Source organism: Oncorhynchus nerka, linkage group LG27, assembly GCF_034236695.1.
Source record: "Oncorhynchus nerka isolate Pitt River linkage group LG27, Oner_Uvic_2.0, whole genome shotgun sequence".
NCBI classification, from domain to species: Eukaryota; Metazoa; Chordata; class Actinopteri; order Salmoniformes; family Salmonidae; genus Oncorhynchus; species Oncorhynchus nerka.
In genome coordinates, this window is record NC_088422.1 from 19,643,312 (window position 1) to 19,663,480 (window position 20,169).

At 41.3% G+C, this 20,169-nt stretch overlaps 1 protein-coding gene across 3 annotated transcripts in view; it reads right to left on the reverse strand.

The window, feature by feature from the left end:
• The window catches only part of LOC115111305 (retinoic acid receptor RXR-alpha-B), a 34,955-nt gene extending 16,971 nt beyond the window's left edge, over positions 1-17,984 (reverse strand). For all 3 annotated transcript variants that reach the window (XR_003860793.2, XM_029637221.2, XM_029637220.2), the window contains exons 1-3: positions 17,775-17,984; positions 12,982-13,113; positions 4,181-4,419 (exon numbers count right to left, since the gene is read on the reverse strand). Coding sequence is in view for 2 of the 3 variants with exons in the window: in XM_029637221.2 (XP_029493081.1) it covers positions 4,181-4,419; positions 12,982-13,113; positions 17,775-17,802 (399 nt within the window). In the remaining variant the exon portion in view is untranslated. The remainder of the gene's footprint in view (positions 1-4,180; positions 4,420-12,981; positions 13,114-17,774) is intronic.
• Positions 17,985-20,169: the final 2,185 nt, after the last annotated feature.

Consider the following 20,169-nt stretch of genomic DNA (forward strand, 5'->3'; position numbering starts at 1 on the left):
CTTCCGACTAAACTGTATTTCTTTTTTAAAAGTTAAAGCATATATAAATGATTCAACCATTTTCCATCCTGCAAATTAGGAATAAGCAAAGGCTTTGATTTCTGGTCAAACAGATAGAAAAGGGGTCTTAGAAAAGTAGAGTATGGTTAGTTCAGTAGAGTAGAGTAGACTCGAGTAGAGTACAGTTCAGTAGAGTACAGCGGAGTAGGGTAGAGTAGAGTACAATTCAGTACAGTAGAGTGTCGTACAGTACGAGTAGACTAGAGTACAGTAGAGTAGATTATAGCATAGTTCAGTACAGTACAGTAGACTAGACTAGAGTAAAGCACTGTATTGTAGAGTACAGTAGAGTACAGTACAGTAGAGTTCAGTAGACTAGAGTTCAGTACAGTACTGTAGAGTTCAGTAATGTACAGTACAGAAGACTAGAGTATTTTATTTTGTATTTAACCTTTTATTTACAGTACAATAAAGAAGACTAGAGTAAAGTACAGTATAGTACAGTACAGTAGACTAAAGTACATAACTGTAGAGTAGATTGCAGTACTGTAGAGTACAGTAGAGTAAAGTACAGTACAGTAGAGTAGAGTACAGAAGAGTAAAGTAAAGTACAGTACCGTAGAGTAGAGTAAAGTACAGTACCATAGAGTACAGTTGAGTAGAGTACAGTAGACTAAAGTACAGAACTGTAGAGTAGATTGCAGTACTGTAGAGTACAGTAGAGTAAAGTACAGTACCGTAGAGTAGAGTACAGTAGAGTAAAGTAAAGTACAGTACCGTACCGTACAGTACAGTACAGTACCGTAGAGTAAAGTACAGTACAGTAGATGAGAACAGTTCAGTACAGTAGAGTACAGAACTGTAGAGTAGAGTAGAGTAGAGTACAATACAGTGAAGTTTAGTTCAGTAGAGTTACCTTTATTTAACTAGGCAAGTCAGATTAAGAACAAAATCTTATTTACAATGACGGCCTACCTGGGAACAGTGGATTAACTGCCTTGTTCAGCAGCAGAACGACACATTTTTCCTTGTCAGTTTAGTGAATCAATCCAGCAACCTTTCGGTTAATTGCCCAATGCTCTAACCACTAGGCTACCTGCCGCCCCACAAGATTAGAGTAGACTAGAGTTCAATACAGTTAAGAACAGTACTGTACCTTAGAGTAGAGTTCAGTACAGTAAGCTAGTGTTAAGTACAGTACTGTACAGTAGAGTTCAGTTAAATACAGTAGAGTTCAGTACTGTACAGTAGAGTTCAGTTAAATACAGTAGAGTAGAGTTAAATACTGTACAGTAGAGTTCAGTACTGTACAGTAGAGTAGAATAGAGTTCAGTACAGCAGAGTTCAGTTAAATACAGTAGAGTAGAGTTCAATACAGTAAAGAGCAGTATTGCACTTTAAAGTATAGTTCAGTACAGTACACTAGAGTTAAGTACAGTACTGTACAGTACAGTGTAGCTCAGTAGAGTTCAGATAAATACAGTACAGTAGAGCAGAGTTCTCTAAAGTACAGTACAGTAGAGTATAGTACAGTAGAGTTCAATACAGTAAACAGTACTGTACCTTAGAGTACAGTAGAGTTCAGTACTGTACAGTAGAGTAGAATAGAGTTCAGTACAGCAGAGTTCAGTTAAATACAGTAGAGTAGAGTTCAATACAGTAAAGAGCAGTACTGTACTTAAAAGTATAGTTCAGTACAGTACAGTAGAGCAGAGTTCTGTAGAGTACAGTACAGTACAGTATAGTACAGTAGAGTTCAGTACAGTAGAGTACAGTTCAATACAGTAAAGAACAGTACTTTACCTTAGAGGACAGTACAGTTCGGTCAACTAGAGTTCAGTAAAGTACAGTACAGTAGAATATAGTTCAGTACAGTAGAGTAGACTAAAGTACAGTACAGTAGACTAGAGTAGAGTACAGTACAGTACACTAGAGTTCAGTACATTACAGTAGAGTAGAGTTCAGTACAGTACAGTAGAGTAGAGTGCAATGTAATTTACTGTATTGTACTTTACTATACTGTTCTGAACTCTACTCTACCTTACCATGATCTATGATGCTTTACTGTGATGTCCAAACCTGTGAAACATAGACATCTATGATTGGTACAGATTTGGTCCAGTCCATACCAACCAAATTTGGTCTTGTTTGGGGGCAGAGCTCATTAGAATAATAGCCAGTGTGTAGAATAACATCCAAACATGAAAAGGAGGATTCTACATTTTTGTACCTTGTGTACCTATTCAGCATACATCACCATGAAGAGAATGACATCAATAATAATGCATTTATGTTTAGCAGAGATCAGGGACCCATGATGTAATTCTGTTACCTTGAAATTACCCACAACCAACCACACATTTTTTTTTTATAAATGGATTTGATTGTAACAACCAACACCACATTCCATGTGACAACCAACCCCTGAGACAACCAACCCTGGTCTCCCCTACAGTACATGCAGTACATTACATATATTGTTCCCCATTCCGGCATGGTCAGAGTGATGTCATCCAACTTTGACCTTAGAAGTTTATTTTAACAGTGACTGAGTTAGACCACAATAACATAACCCATATACAGCCTGCAAAACATAACCCATATACAGCCTGCAAAACATAACCCATATACAGCCTGCATAACATAACCCAATATACAGCCTGCAAAACATAACCCATATACAGCCTGCATAACATAACCCATATACAGCCTGCAAAACATAACCCATATACAGCCTGCAAAACATAACCCATATACAGCCTGCAAAACATAACCCATATACAGCCTGCAAAACATAACCCATATACAGCCTGCAAAACATAACCCATATACAGCCTGCAAAACTAAACCCATATACAGCCTGCAAAATATAACCCATATACAGCCTGCAAAACATAACCCAGGTTCTGGAGACCAAAATTACAATAATAACACAAGTAGACTATACAATTTTGTAACGGGTTTCTTCTTCCTCCTCTGAGGAGGAGTAGTAGGAAGGATCGGAGGACCAAAATGCAACGTGGTATGTATCCATAATGTGATTTAATGGAAAAGGAATACAAAATACAAAAGAACAAGAGAATCCAAATGAAAACCGAAACAGTCCCGTATGGTGCAAACACTGAAACGGAAAAATAATCACCCACAAATCATGGGTGAAAACAGGCTACCTAAGTATGGTTCTCAATCAGGGACAACGATTGAGAACCATACCAGGCCAAACACAGAAATCCCAAATCATAGAAAAAAAGAACATAGACTGCCCACCCCAACTCACGCCCTGACCATACTAAAACAAAGACAAAACAAAGGAACTAAGGTCAGGACATGACAAATTTCAGTATAAAACATGACATCAGATTTAAGACTTAATTCATAATTAAAGTTAAATGACAAACATTGGCATTTTCCATAACAATTTCAAGAAGAAGAGTCTTCTATATAAATAAGTATCATAAGAAATGTTTTACTGTTGAAAAGCTTCCAGGCCTTTAATAAGTAACAGTGAAGTACAAGCTGATGATAAACTTCCTATTTGCACAGGCAGAGAAGGCCATCAGAACAGTGTATTGTGCTAACAACCTAATGCTACTGTATGCACTAGTACAGTATAGCACAGAGCTCTGTGTTATGCAACAGTACAGTACATCAGCTTAAGTGGAAAAAGATATCTAAATGTAGCTCTATGTTCTGTTCAACTATTCTTCAAAAGGAATAACTCTGGGTTTAGTTGATTGCACGGATGAAAAATAGAAAATAACCGTCTAGAAACAAAAAGCCTTTTCATTCAGTTGTCAAGCCCATTACTATATCATATGAATTTGCATGCCACAAAACCTCGTGAGACCTTTTCAAATATAAAATGGGCAACCCTGGCATTTCTCAGTTTCACATAAAAGCACCCAGGCCTCAGCTTGTGGTTTGTGAAAAGGTTATCCTCACATTTGGCCGTTCTTTTACACAACGCACATGTTGCCATCCTGAATCCTTACAGGCAAGCTTGTAAAGAGTTTCATTTGGCAACATTTGGTTTCGCTGAATCTATAATGGAAACCTAGCAGGCCAGCCATACACCTAGTCAGGTCTTCTTAAGACCCCAACTAAGGAAGGAAAATCAAGTCCAAGGAGCAGGTGATTGAGTGTGGTGTCTGGGGGTTGTAGGTTGCGTTGGAGGCCTTACCTGCGGGCTGAAGCCCATGCTGGAGGAGGTAGAGTGGTGTCCCGCTGGACGGCTGCTGACAGAAAAGGGCAAAGCCAAGCTGGTGATGGGCGAGCTCAGGGTGCAGATGGGTGAGTGTGGAGGTCCTGAGGAGCTCACAGACGATGGGATGAGCAGAGATGGGTGCAATCGGTGAGCACCCATTCCCCTATGGGCGTGGTGTGAGCGGAGCGATGGTGAGGTCAGCTGACCAGAGGGATCTGTGAGAGAGAGGGAGGCCAGGAACAAGGTTGATGTACACCTGACACACACACACACACATCTCAAACATATTGTCATCAGTGTCGCTAAATTCAAAGCAGCCCTCTTCGGGTGGACATGCTGTTGAACCAACATTTAATTAATCATTATATTGTATAACAAACATGAATTTACATTTACATTTAAGTCATTTAGCAGACGCTCTTATCCAGAGCGCCCATGAAAACACAGGGCTCAAATGGTTTCTGTATTTTAAATCTGGTCTGAAATGTATATTCAAAGCCTTACATTGCTGATACGCAAGGGGGAAATTAGCGTAAAGTGTGTCCTGAGCTGGTTGTGTTAAATCATTCTAAAGCCTTCTGAAGGATTTCCCTCCATATATCCAACAACAGAATAGGAGACTGCCCACTTCAACTAGCCTCCTGTACAGGATAGTATTACCTGCCACAGAAAGACTGAACTATGTGGAATGAGACACCTTCTGAGAAAAGCGGACAAGCGGACAGGTAAGGACAGGGATACACTTTCAACATTATATTATCTGTGTGGTGTAAAATGTTTGCAGTTTTTTAAATGATTTCTGAGCGAGATTGACAAAAATTATTTTCCCCCATAAATGTTTTAATAATATTAATTGGTTTATTTCATTGTATTTATCCGAGAGCTTTCAAATGGGATATCTGAGTGATACTGACCAACAAAATCAATGGGAGGCCCCCTGCCGGTAATTTGACAATGATAACAGGGTAGATAGATACTGTAACTGGCTCTAAACAAAGAATTGGCTAATTGACCTACTATCAGTGACTGACATAACAAGAGGAAAAACTGTGACTATTATTTGAACCCGGAACAGCAAATTGAGACCACGACTGAGAACCCCCCCCTCAATTTTTTAAAATGTTTTTATTTTATTTTATTTATCCGAGGGCCTTCAAAAGAGGGTTGTGGGCTGCCAGTTGCCCATCCCTGATTTTAAACATTCTTAATCAGGATTTAGTGAAAGGCAAATCTATATGTGTGTGTAATCTAAAAACAATAAATTGACACATTTATTATACATACTCAGAGTATCAATTTAGCCTGTAGTTAATAAAACCACCATTTGTACTGCAAAAACCAACCAGTCCAAACCTATTGAAATTCCAATCCATCAAATAGAAATGTCAACACCTCAATTCAAAGTTAATTTAATAGGCTCTGTTACATTTGTTAAATTCATGGCACAAATGCTATACACACCGACATAAAAAACACATGAGCTTTACAAAAACAATAAAACATGGGTAGACAAACAGCATAAATGTAATTTGTGTCAACATGAACTTTGGTCACATAAATCACTGTGTTAAGAGAGTTTACAAGCTAGAGTGTCCCTGGTCCTTTTTAGTAAGACTGAGTGTTATGTAACTGGGAGTGTCCTTCTGTGACAATTCTGTGGTTGGTTTGAGTTGTCCAGCTTGGCATGGTGCCCATGTGTGACAGACAGGTTTGGGCTGGGTTTCCCCACCCTCACTACATTCCCCAGTTATTCAGTGTGGGAGATGTGGGAGCTGGAATTGTGAGACCCTGTGAATGCCTGGCAGTGCAGCAACTGGATTTTCATTCCCCTATGGCACTGCCCTGGCTCTCTGCCAGCATCACAGCTGGCTGCAAATAGCATTGGTGTCCTCAAATACTTCAACTGCACATGCGTGAATAAATGAAACCAATGGACATGTCCCAGAAGTGCAAAGACTGCACATCTGGCACTTACAGGTAGGCTCAATCAAACGCTCAACCAATTTAAAATAATAATACTATTTAAACTCAGGTCTGTCCAGCATAGGCCTGCAATCAGCACTACTCTATGTAGGCACAGGTAAAGAAAAATAAGTCATTACATACACCTGATAGGTGCAGTGAAATGTGTTGTTTTACAGGCTCAGCCATAGTAGTACGATAGGTGCAGTGAAATGTGTTGTTTTACAGGGTCAGCCATAGTAGTACAGCACCCCTGAAGCAAATGATGGTTAAGTGCCTTGCTCAAGGGCACATTTTTTAAAAATCACATTGGTTGGCTAGGATATTTGAAACAAACACCTTTTGGTTACTGGCCCAGCGCTCTAACCGCTAGGCTGCCAGGACATGCACACACACGTAAACCTGGGTAGGAGAGAGTCAGGGTGGGAAGGCAATGGTGGGACCAACTGCAAGTGCAACCAAAACCTTCATAGAATTGCAACAACTGCAACATATCTAATGACCCGTATTTGAGAGAAATTGCACTACAATACAGATTCAATGCTGTGACAGTCTAATACTACGTTCCTCTATCATTAGAGATTCAGTATGATGTGGGCAGATGGATCCCATGGCAACTATGCATTCTGGATCACCAGTAAATATGATGTAGTCACTGAGTCCACAGATCTGATTTATTTAGTTATTTATGCCAAGTCTTGTTATTTTAATGTTAACACTGTGTTGGGGAATTTATGACTTCATTTCAATGTGCATCCAGGACCTGGGGCTATGGGCTATTCTAGGAGGGATGATGGGATGGAGGGAAGGAGGGAAGGAAGTAGAGTGCTGTCTTCTTTGTGTAGTATAGTCTAGGCTGGGATTCAAACAAAACATAATACGCCAACATCCCACTGGACTTGACTTTTAAAGTAGTGATGAGGGGAAAATCGATATGGTTACATATTATTTTTGACGATATATCGTGTTGTTTTGAGAATATCGCAATATTATTTGTGAGGTAGTTTGCTGTAGCTGCACCAAAACTCCAGTATTTTTCTTTCATAGCTTGTCCTCCATCTTCTTTTCAAATGGGGAGACAATTTGTTTTCAGCAATTTTATTTCCATTATGTTTTCTGAATGGCTCTCTCTACTTCCCTCTGCAGCAGACATATGGTGAGAAATATGTTTGGAACATCTAAACGCAATACATATAGAATTGTGAGAATCGCAATAGATATTGTATCGGTACCTAAGTACTGTGATAATATCGTATGGTGAGGTCCCTAGCAATTCCCATCCCTATTTTAAAGTTGATTTCCCTGACGCGTGTGCTCAATAAGGAAATCGCTATAGAAAGGATTCCATCCTCTCTCTCTGTGTATAGCTCAGTACAGTATCTGAACATCTATCTCATGTGATGTCAAGAAGATTTTAGTATTTTATTAGGATCCCCTGGGGTCCACAACATAAGCCTGTGGCAACCAACAACACTTTAAGGGAGTTGTGAAGGAAATGTACTAAATGTCCGCATTACTGTCATCGTTACTAACCTCCGCTCAGTCCAAATGTATTTTCACTAGGCCACTGTGGGTGTGATGTGGGAGGGTGTCCTTATCACCTGCCTCCATTATATGGACATTGAGTCACATGCTGTAGTTACACCCATACTATGAAAGTTATCAACGTGCAGAAGAAATAACCTACTTTGAAAAGCATCAGCAACCATCACCTCTTCAACTCCCTTAGTCTCTATACTGTAGTCTAAACTATCAGTTTTTAAGCAGTTATTCTGATTAAGTCGTGGGAACCGGGAGGACAAGGTTTTGAAATATATACCATACAACATAATACCTCAAATTATGAAAGCAAGTCATTAAAGAGGCAGTGCAGTTAAAAATCATGATTTGGCAGAAAAAATATTAAAATCCACACTACGGGATCGAAAGAACATTCTGAAATGGTGAAAATTATCATAATGCTCTTTTTGTGTAAGAGCTGTTGGTAAAAAAAATGCCTGGAATTTCAGCCTGTTTAGGTGGGCTGGACATGTTGGCCCACATCATGCCATCACAATGTGATCTGATTATATTAGACCAATGACTGTTCTTCTGGGTAAGGGGTGGGCCCTCCTATCAACCAATCAGGGCTGTGTATGTAAATATCTTCAAATTGGTTTCCTAATGACCACATGATAAGACTGGGCATTTAAAAGGCCAAAGGAGGCTCAGGGAAATAAACTACACAAAATATATTTTGGAGTTATTTTCATTAAACAAACATATACAAACACAAACAGTGATTTATTACAATCACAAAGAATGCACGGGGGCTTTAATGATATGTTCCTAAAAAAAAACATTAATGGACCCAAAAGGAGTTGAATAAATGGGCATGGCAGAAATATGTTTATCCAAAATGTGGATAAATAACCTATTTCTTGAATAATGTACTAAAAGGGAGAGATGGCAGCCAGTGAATGGTTTTGAAAGAGATATATTGTCTGTGGAGAGATTGAGCTTAACTGTGACATGATTCGTCCCTAATGACTCCTGGGACTGAAAATAGGGAGGGACTACATGAACTTATCCAATATGTTGCAAAACAGTAAAAAAATACAAATACGTTGTGTGACCTAATGAACATGAGTCTGATAAAGACCTGGGATAGATACAGTAGAGGCATCTCCACTGCACGTGCATCTCTCCAACCACCCTCTGCTGTAAGCAGCACAGACAGACACTACAACATGAATCCTGACATCACCATAGCAGTCTAAAGAGGGACATTGTACTGTAATTGTTGTTGTACCCACATAATCCAATAGAACATCTATTGTTATATGCCGCTTTTACCACATACACTTGCCTCAGTGTTTCCCCTTGGAAACATTAGTGTGGGGGTGGGGGGTGGCAATGCTGCAGTTGCAGAGGCCCTCTTGGCCGCAGAGACTAAATGCTTCTGTTTTAAAGCTAATTTCCTGCAATTGTACACTTTTTGCCAAAATCAATGGGAGCCCAATGCCATGCCATTTTTTTGAATTTTAGATTCTCCCTGACTGTATAGTTGTTATTTTGGAGATTGTTAGTTCTCAACGATTCTCTTGTTAAAAAATATATAGGTCCACTATCTTTTCTACATACTTTATATCTGCTTTTAGTCTTTTAAGTTTACACTGAAAACTATTTACCATCCAAAAAATTATATATAAACAAATCATAATATTGATGATTATTATTTATGTAACTTTTTGCAGTGACGACCACGATTTAGCAGCGACGGTGAACCTCTGCTAAATGCATATAGGGGAAACACTGTCTCACAAAATTACTTGTCTCCCTCTCCTGTAAAGATGTATTTCTCTAAGAAGGCATGTGTACATATGCTCTCTCTAATTCTCTCTTTCTTTCTCTCTCTCGGAGGACCTGAGCCCTAGGACCGTGCCCCAGGACTACCTGACATGATGACTCCTTGCTGTCCCCAGTCCACCTGACTGTGCTGCTGCTCCAGTTTCAACTGTTCTGCCTTATTATTATTCGACCATGCTGGTCATTTATGAACATTTGAACATCTTGGTCATGTTCTGTTATAATCTCTACCCGGCACAGCCAGAAGAGGACTGGCCACCCCACATAGCCTGGTTCCTCTCTAGGTTTCTTCCTAGGTTTTGGCCTTTCTAGGGAGTTTTTCCTAGCCACCGTGCTTTTACACCTGCATTGTTTGCTGTTTGGGGTTTTAGGCTGGGTTTCTGTACAGCACTTTGAGATATCAGCTGAAGGGCTATATAAATACATTTGATTTGATTTGATTTGTAGCTTACTACATGTGAAGGCATGTGTAGCTTACTACATGTGAAGGCATGTGTAGCTTACTACATGTGAAGGCATGTGTAGCTTACTACATGTGAAGGCATGTAGAACGCTATCCCCGCGCTGCCAGTCTGCTTTCACTATAGCCCAGGCAGCGAAACTCATCATCTGGAAAAGCTCAGTGCTGGGAAGAAACACTCTTCCATTGGCTTCCTCTCCCATCCAATCATACAGTGCATTCGGGAAGACACCTTCACTTTTTCCAAATGTTGTTACGTTACAGCCTTATTCTAAAATGTATTAAATAGTTTTTTGCCTCATCAATCTACACACAATACCTCATAATGAAGAAGCAAAAAAAAAAAAAAAAAAACATTTTTTTTTGCAAATGTATTCAGACACTTCACTCAGTACTTTGTTGAAGCACTTTTGGCAGCGATTACAACCTTGAGTCTTCTTGGGTATGATGCTACATGCTTGGCACACCTGTATTTGGGGAGTTTCTCAATTTTTTTCTGCAGATCCTCTCAAACTCTGTCAAATTGGATGGGAGCGTTGCTGCACAGCTATTGTCAGGTCTCTCCAGAGATGTTCGAACAGGTTCAAGTCCGAGCTCTGGCTTCATCAAGGATCTCTCTGTAATTTGCTTCGTTCATCTTTCCCTCGATCCTGACTAGTCTCCCAGTCCCTGCCGCTGAAAAACATCCCCACAGCATGATTCTGACACCATAGGGATGGTGCCAGGTTTCCTCCAGACGTGGCACTTAGCATTCAGGCCAAAGAGGTCAATCTTGGTTTCATCAGACCAGAGAATCTTGTTTCTCATGGTCAGAGTCCTTTAGGTGACTTTTGGCAAACTCCAAACGGGCTGTCATGTGCCTTATACTGAGGGGTGGCTTCCTTATGGCCACTCTACCATAAAGGCCTGATTGGTGGAGTGCTGCAGAGGTGGTTGACCTTCTAGAAGGTTCTCCCATTTCCCCAGAGGATCTCTGGACCTCTGTCAGAGTGACCATCGGGTTATTGGTCACCTCCCCCGATTGCTCAGTTTGGCCGTGCGGTCAGCTATAGGAAGATTCTTGATGGTTCCAAACTTCTTCCATTTAAGAATGATGGAGGCCACTTTGTTCTTGGGGACCTTCAATGCCACAGACATTTTTGGGTAACATTCCCCAGATCTTTGCTTCGACACAATCCTATCTCGGAGCTCTGCTGACAATTTTTTCAACCTCATGGCTTGGGTTTTGCTCTGACATGCTCTGTCAATTTCAAACAACCTGTTTTTATTTTGTCATGATAGGGTATTATGTGTAGATTGATAAGGAAAATTGTTTATTTAATCCATTTTAGAATAAAGCTGTAACGTAACAAAATGTGGAAAAAGTCAAGGCGTCTGAATAGTTTCCGAATGCACTGTAGGTCAGCCCAGATATTCCACAGGATAATCTCTTCCATTCGCCCAATCTGCTTTACCCAGTACTGAAACATGACATTAAACCTTCTGGTTTGTGCAGACCTTTCTCATGTGTAGTTTTTATACATGTGCATGTAATGTAGTCTCCCCTCCCCGTGGCTTTGTTTGGTTTCAGGTGACAAAAGTACTTCCAAGTTTGGAATGCTGCCCTATTCTCAGTCCTCGGAGACAGAATCCTCTCCAGGCTGTGTGTGAGACATGTCAACCCACCACAACACAGAGAAGTGTTAAAGTCATCTGCATGCCCTCTGGAGGTTCCCATCATCCTCTTGTCTATTCTGAACCGCAGATCGCATGTTATCATTGGGACTTTCCATAGCAAATGAACACCTCAGGAACTTTAACAAGGCAATAGAAGCGCTTCAGTTCTGTACAACCCGTTTAAACGCAGTTCAACAAACCAATGATTCGATGAAACTTTAATCAAGGCACATGACTAGTTTTATCTGTTATTTAGATGTCAGATAAGTGTTTTGTTGATGAATATGTTTTTACTGAATCAAAATTCTACCAGTTGCATATGATAGGTAATTACACACCAGATGGGAACTCTGAGGGCTGTGGAAGAGAACTCAGCTCAGGCTGTGTTGTAACATCCCACTGGGAACAGATGTCAATTCAACATCTATTCCACGTTGGTTCAACGTAATTTCATATAAAATGCGTGGAAAAACGTTGATTCAACTAGTGTGTGCCCATTGGGATGTTGACATAGGAAAATATTATTTGTAGTTGACACAGTTTTCAGGCAAAGACAAAAGAAAATGTCCACCAAGAGGATGAATATTAAAAATAAGGTGTCCTAAAAACATAAGGTAGTTGATACCACCATGCTTCACTAGAATACCCTGCCAGTCATGTTTTTTGTGTTGTTTTTCTGGAAAATTGTATTGATTTTGTTTTAACAGTGACTCAATTGTCAGTTCCATGTAAAGTAATTGAATGATTATTTTTTTCAATCATTTTCCAATCATGTTAACATACTGTTGTTATTATTAACCATGTACAATAAGAAACCAAAAAATGCCCAATGCAGACATTATTTTACATTATATCATATACAGTACATGTATATAAAACTGTAACTGGTTGATACAGGTGAGACAAACAGAAATTGCTTAAGTGATGCACAGGTGTGTTCCTGCTCGGGAGTTTATAACAGGTGTGTTACTGCTAGGGGGTTTATCACAGGTGTGTTACTGCTAGGGGGTTTATCACAGGTGTGTTCCTGCTCTGGGGTTTATCACAGGTGTGTTCCTGCTCGGGGGTTTATCACAGGTGTGTTCCTGCTCGGGGGTTTATCACAGGTGTGTTCCTGCTCGGGGGTTTATCACAGGTGTGTTCCTGCTAGGGGGTTTATCACAGGTGTGTTCCTGCTCGGGAGTTTATCACAGGTGTGTTCCTGCTAGGGGGTTTATCACAGGTGTGTTCCTGCTAGGGGGTTTATCACAGGTGTGTTCCTGCTCGGGGGTTTATCACAGGTGTGTTCCTGCTAGGGGGTTTATCACAGGTGTGTTCCTGCTAGGGGTTTATCACAGGTGTTTTCCTTTACCTGTGGGTCTCCTGTGCTGGTGAAGTGGGCAAATGCCTGTGAAGCACAAGCATGCTGTGGGCGAGCCGCCCATCTCCCCCGGGCACCATCGCTGAGGAGGTGGGGCTACCGAGCACTGGCTCTTGAGGAAGCCTGTACGGGCATATCACATGGGAAAGGACTGGTAAACCCACTGGATGAGGAATTATCTTTAGAACACAGCAGAGCTCACATGCACAATGAAAACAGAAATCTCACAACAGCTGATGAGTCCACCAATCTAGTACCTTTATCAAGTGGAAGGTAGTTCAATCATGCATAAGCCAATTATATTTACATACATTTCAAGTAACATACTTTAGTCCATACATTGAGAATAAAACAAGAACAAAGACCCGTGGGTTCAGTGAAACAAAACAAAAAGGTAAAAAAGCTAACCTTTTTTTATAGGGATCTAGGGATTGGAAGCACTTCAAAGACGTTCTACTGAAATGGCCTCTATACGACAAGGAAAACACACCAAGTAAAACACTCAGTGGTGTAAAATACTTTGAAGCACAACTTAAGTCGTTTGTTGGGGTATCTGTACTTTACATTACTATTTATATTTTTGACTACTTTTACTTTACTAGAAAACAAAATTCCCTGACACCCAAAAGTACTTGTTACATTTTGAATGCTTAGCAGGACAGAAAATGGTCCAATTCACACACTTATCAACAGAACCTCCCTGGTCATTCCTACTGCCTCTGATATGGCAGACTCATTAAACACAAATGCATCATTTGTAAATGATGTCTGACTGTTGGAGTGTGCCCCTGGCTATCTGTAAAAAAAAAAAAATAATAAGAAAATTGTGCCATCTGGTTTGCTTTAAATTATTCATACTTTTACTCTTAATATTTAAGTATATTTAAAACCAAATACTTTTAGATTTTTACTCAAGTAGTAATTTACTTGGTGACTTTCACTTTTACTTGAGTCATTTTCTATTAAAAGGTATCTTTCCGTTTACTTAAGTCTGACAATTGGGTTCTTTTTCCACCAAGGACAACACTCCAAGGGAAACAGTCCAAGGACAACACTCCAAGGAAAACACTCCAAGGAAAACACTCCAAGGAAAACACTCCAAGGAAAACACTCCAAGGAAAACACTCTGTTTGATTTTATTGATTTCAGTGACACTTCCTTCCTTTAAAGGGCCAGGTTTACGAGACCTCTGCTTGTATTGTAGCTTTCTTGGAACAGAATCAGCCTTCCTGGACTTGTATTTGGGTTCCAAGGTAATCAAGTCCAATACATCAAGAACATCATAAACAGAGTATGGCTGGAGGGACAGACCTACAGCAGTGTCATCTATTGTCGTTGTGTGACCATTTGATAAGAAGTCACCTTCAAGTGTCTTTTGTTGAGCCGATGGCTACATTAGAGAAGAGTGGAAGCAGGACTCTCCGACACTTCCATTTCACAAGATGCCACTCATTAGGTGACCTATTGTGTTGCATGTGTTGTAGGTAGGCTTTTTGAGAGTGCAGATGTATTGAACTTTACTTAGAAGTGTTGGCAAGCAGACTTTAGATTAAGGATTTTTGGATGACCTCGTCCGAAAAATTGCAAGAAACTATGTTAACTCTTTGCACCCATATTCTGGTCTGAAGGCCTAATTAGAACGACGCAACAATGAGCATTACCCATACCTAAACAATTATCTTATAGAAAATAAAAAAGTATCTTTGGCACAGTAAAGACGGAGTGCATACTGGTGATGCTGACAATGCAGCTCTTTGAATGTAATAGGTCATTCACCAGCTTTAAACCTCATGCTATACTATCTACACTTTTAGGCAAAAGGATTCCCAAACGGTTCTTCGGCTGTACCCATAGGATAACCCTATTTGGTTCCAGGTTAAACCCTTTTTGGTTCCAGGTAGAACTATTTTGGGTTCCATGTAGAACCCTCTGGGGAAACGGTTTTACATGGGATCCAATAAAGTTCTTCCTGGAACCAAACTGACTCTACTTGGAACCAAAAAGTGTTCTTCAAAGGGTTATTCTATGGGGACAGCCAAAGATACCATTTCGGTTCTAGATAGCACCTTTGTTTCTAAGAGTGTACTGACAAATTCTCTAGAATGACATTGGAGGCACTATATCCAAGCTGTGAAATCTGAGCTGATGCAGCATGAGAGAGAAGACAGTGGAAAAAATGGTGTGTGCACGTGCCTATACCCCATAGCATGTGATCCAGGCAGGGGACGTTTTGACCCCAGGTTCAACTTCATGGTCAGGGTTTATTCCTCAACTCATTCTTCGAGTCAGCTCTGCTCTGAATAGCCCCGCCCTCTCTGCCTTTCTCAGGGCCTGACCCGTATACACAAGGGATCTAATGGAAGGAGTGTTGATCTAGTTCCACGCTGTACATACTGTATAATCTTATTCATTATGATATAAAAGGCCAAACAGATCCGAGGTTTCGGCCATGCCTTATGTAAGACACAAGTCTCTCAGAGACAATGTTCTCTTCTAAAGAAAATGTTTTTTGCCAAACAACGTAATCAAATGAGTGAGATTTCATTTTTTTAAAGACACAATGTTCCTTTGACATAGACTGAGACAGGGAATCATTTAATACACAGTGTCCAGACTTCCCTCTCTCCTGATCCTCTCATTAATGAATTTCATGGCCAAAACAATTCCCCTTCTGTTGCCTTCTAGTACAATATTAGGGAGAAGCTGTTAGCTCATTTACAGTAATACAGCTCATTTACAGTTAATACATACTGTAGCAAAGCAGCTTATACCATCGGATAACAAATCTGCCTCATGAGAGTATATCAATTTGACTCTCTTTGGTAAATACGGAACAATAACAATAATTCTAAAACAGGAACACAAGCAATTGCACACACACACGCACACACACACACACACACACACACACACACACACACACACACACACACACACACAGTTGATTGTTGTACAGTGCGTATTCCCTGAGCCAGATTCCATCACAGGTTGAACCTCAGGTGCACCAGAAGAAATATTGAGCTCTGAGCTCATGATCGAATATCTTGACAAGGGATCTCGGAGCATACCCAATCACCACAGTAGTGCTTTCATCCTGAGGCCATTTCAGAAGAACAACCAGGTTAATATCTGTCGGCTGAGCCTGGCTGGTCCTCACTCACTTTTACCAGAGATGGAAAAAACCATCTAGTCCGTGCAGTCAGTCACTGACAGAGGAATACTCACTGCACTGATGTCAGACACATACCACCTCAACTAGCTGTTCAACCGTCTCTTGTTTATAGGTTGACAATAAATTAGCAAAATGCAGTGAGCAATGAGCAAAATAATCAAAATATAGCAATTAATATTCAGGAAGGTGAGTTCCAATGTGAGTCCCCAATACTGCCACTTGCAAACCACTTGCAATATCATGTCCATCACATACATTGTGCAGTTTACCGGTAAACTTCATGACAAAATACACCCATAATAAAACAGAACTCAGATATCTTATTCAAGCTCTTATTTTGAAATTACCAGCAAAACATCCATCATCTGTAGTTTGCCTCTTGAGTATACTGTAGGTTACAGTGCAATGAGGAGCATGCTGCTGGTGCTGGCATTGTTTTTGTACACGGACTGGCCTGGGACTTGGGGTTGTCTGTGAAACATTGACCTAAAGCAATTAAGTTCCCCTTTAAACCTCAACAAAATAAAAGGGACAGCTGCAGACCTTCACAATGGACCAAACCTCACCTTAGACACAGACCTGCCATGCTGTAAAACATAATTGTTCTCTTTAAATGGTGGGGTCTTGACTGACTAAATACCCCCTTCCAGGTTGAAGGGCGTATTTAGCAACGACCATGGACTTGGGAGGATATGGACTAGGTGTGAGGCTTATTTGTGGAAATCTAGCTAGTACTCTCGCAGCCTGCAAAAGTTAAATAGCTATAACATGGAGTCCATCTAGGAATGGTCTTCCATGTAGGCAACACTGTGAAAGATAGGCTCAGTCCAGTCAACGGGGAAGAGGGTTCAATAAAAACATCTGACACACACAAACAGCTGAATTAATAGACATAAAAGAGAATAGTGGTGATGAAACAATATTGTACTTGTAGAATTAGTTCATATTTCGAAGGAAATAGTATAGCCTAGTGTATACTGTTTCTAAAATTATAGCAGGGGAGTGAACAACTCTCAACAACAGCAACAACAAACAACTTATCACCAGAGCGTTCTGTCAAAAAGATGTATCACAATTACAGTTAATAACCTTCCTAAATATTCTGAAATAAAAACTAGATATATATGTATATATCAAGCTATTGAGATTTTTTTATTTTGTATAATTGAGAATGCATTATAACAGGGTACGTTTTTCTGAATGGATTATCTAAATAAAGGTAGCCTGAAAAAACGAAATGCTGAATGATCATTGTTGGCTTGAGCAATAATCAGTTTGCCAAATCTTCATATTCACGCGTTATTATTGCACGTACCGGATTGAAATGTCTCCCTGCCGAGCATGTATTACTTAAACGTTTCAATGTGTCCTCTATGTTGTAATCATCAACTGTTCATACCATAATGTATTACAAATTGGTTACAAAGTATCCCGCGTAAAAGTTTCTCCTTGGAACGATAATAGACTTGCCTATTAGGCTACTTTCTCTATGTCATGATGACTGATGTTTTCAAACATACCACAACAACAGTGTTCCAGAGGTCTTCGCAATGGAAGGACCAGTGGCAATTACAAATTGTAATGTCACATTTTTATATCGGATGAAACTTACCAAAAGAAAGGAATGGTTTGGTTTCCATGTTAGCTCATACCAGCGGATCTTCCCAACAGCAATACCGGCCTATCACAGATCAAGAAGCCAAACGTATGCTCTAGTGAAAGTGACAGTTCTAGCCTTGGTCGAAATCCAGCGACGTCACCGCCGACTTCGTGAAATCCGGACGTGAATTCAGATTCACAATACCTTCCGCTTACTGTGTTTTGTCCCACCACCATTGCTCGTGTGCTTACCACAACCTATGATGGGGACCCTCCAAGGGGGATTCCCAGTATGGCTTAAAGAATCAGCGACAGCCTATTGTGTAGACCTATTATTGTGCCCCCATCCTTGAGTCCTAAATGCTGATTTTCAGAAAGCTGTTGTATAGAAGACCGTGTACCACTGGTATGACCAAACGTTTATTTTTACTGCTGTAATTAGGCTGGTAACCAGTTTATAATAGCAATAACGCACCTCAGGGGTTTGTGGTATTTTGCCAATATACAACTGTAAAGGGCTATGTCCAGGTACTCTGCGTTGCGTGGTGCTAAGAATACCCATTAGCGGCGGTATATTGGCCATAGCTTAATCATAGTACAATAACTTTATTTTCCTCTACACACAATATTGAGTAGGCTATTACATTCACATAGGCCTGGTATATATAACATATTTTACAATGATATTTAACTTTGAAAAAGGAAACAATTGTGCATTGTTGTTTTAAATACCGTTGTCTAGTATATTATTTTAGTGATTATATGTTTTTAAAATGCTCAATGTTCAACACACTTGGGGACAGCGTATACTTGGTGAAGTGTTTCCAGCGAATACGAACGAGGAAAAACATTTGGTAAAATAACAGGCTGAGGGCTGAGATAGTGAGATCTGAGCTTGACGGTTCGGACACCCTCCTCTCAGGGAAAAATGCTCCAGCAGAATGATGACTTTTCCTGTTGTATTTAACTCTCTCCACAGAGACACCTAGCCAGCCAATCTATTAGCTGTTGGAGTCCGTGTTGAGTGGAGTATGTTTTAGCAAAAAACAGATCAACTCCCTAACACTTACACTGTGTCCAAAATGGCACCCTATTCCGCATATGGTGTGCTACTTTTGACCAGAGTCCTGGCAAAAAAATAACAAATAAGTGTGCAATGCATTTCCTGTCAAGCATATCGGTATGTTCCAGATTTAACATAATTACATTCATTATCTGATATGTTTGATCTCGTCTTAATGAATAGACCAAGAAATATCATCCTGTTCCTTCTCACATTCTTAATACTGTATATACAAATACTACACATGTTGTACAAAAAGACTGCCATAAATCTCCACACTTCCTTCCCCTGTCTCCCACTTCAAGGAAAACCCTCCCAGTGCACACACATCATTAAATTATCTTTCCCCCCAGACCTGCACCTCTCCCTCCCTAGACCTGCTCCCCTACTTCCCTAGACCTGCTCCCCTACTTCCCTAGACCTACTCTCCTCCCTCCCTCCCTCCCTCAACCCTAGACCTGCTCCCCTACCTCCCTAGACCTACTCCCCTCCCTCGACCCTAGACCTACTCCCCCCTCCGTCCCGACCCTAGACCTGCTCCTCTACCTCCCTAGACCTACTCCCCTCCCTCGACCCTAGACCTGCTCCCCTACCTCCCTAGACCTACTCCCCTCCCTCGACCCTAGACCTGCTCCCCTACCTCCCTAGACCTACTCCCCTCCCTCGACCCTAGACCTGCTCCCCTACCTCCCTAGACCTACTCCCCTCCCTCGACCCTAGACCTGCTCCCCTACCTCCCTAGACCTACTCCCCTCCCTCGACCCTAGACCTACTCCCCCTCCCTCCCTCGACCCTAGATCTGCTCCCTACCTCCCTAGACCTACTCCCCTCCCTCGACCCTAGACCTGCTCCTCTACCTCCCTAGACCCACTCCCCCCCCTCCCTCCCTCGACCCTAGACCTACTCCCCCCTCCCTCCCTCGACCCTAGACCTACTCCCCCTCCCTCCCTCGACCCTAGACCTACTCCCCCTCCCTCCCTCGACCCTAGACCTACTCCCCCCCCTCCCTCCCTCGACCCTAGACCTGCTCCTCTACCTCCCTAGACCTACTCTCCTCCCTCCCTCCCTCCCTCCCTCAACCCTAGAACTGCTCCTCTACCTCCCTAGACCTACTCCCCCTCCCTCCCTCGACCCTAGACCTGCTCCCTACCTCCCTCCCTCGACCCTAGACCTGCTCCCTACCTCCCTCCCTCGACCATAGACCTGCTCCCCTACCTCCCACACCTGCTCCCCTACCTCCCTAGACCTGCTCCCCTACCTCCCTAGACCTGCTCCCCTACCTCCCTAGACCTGCTCCCCTACCTCCCTCAACCCTAGACCTGCTCCCCTACCTGTCTAGACCTGC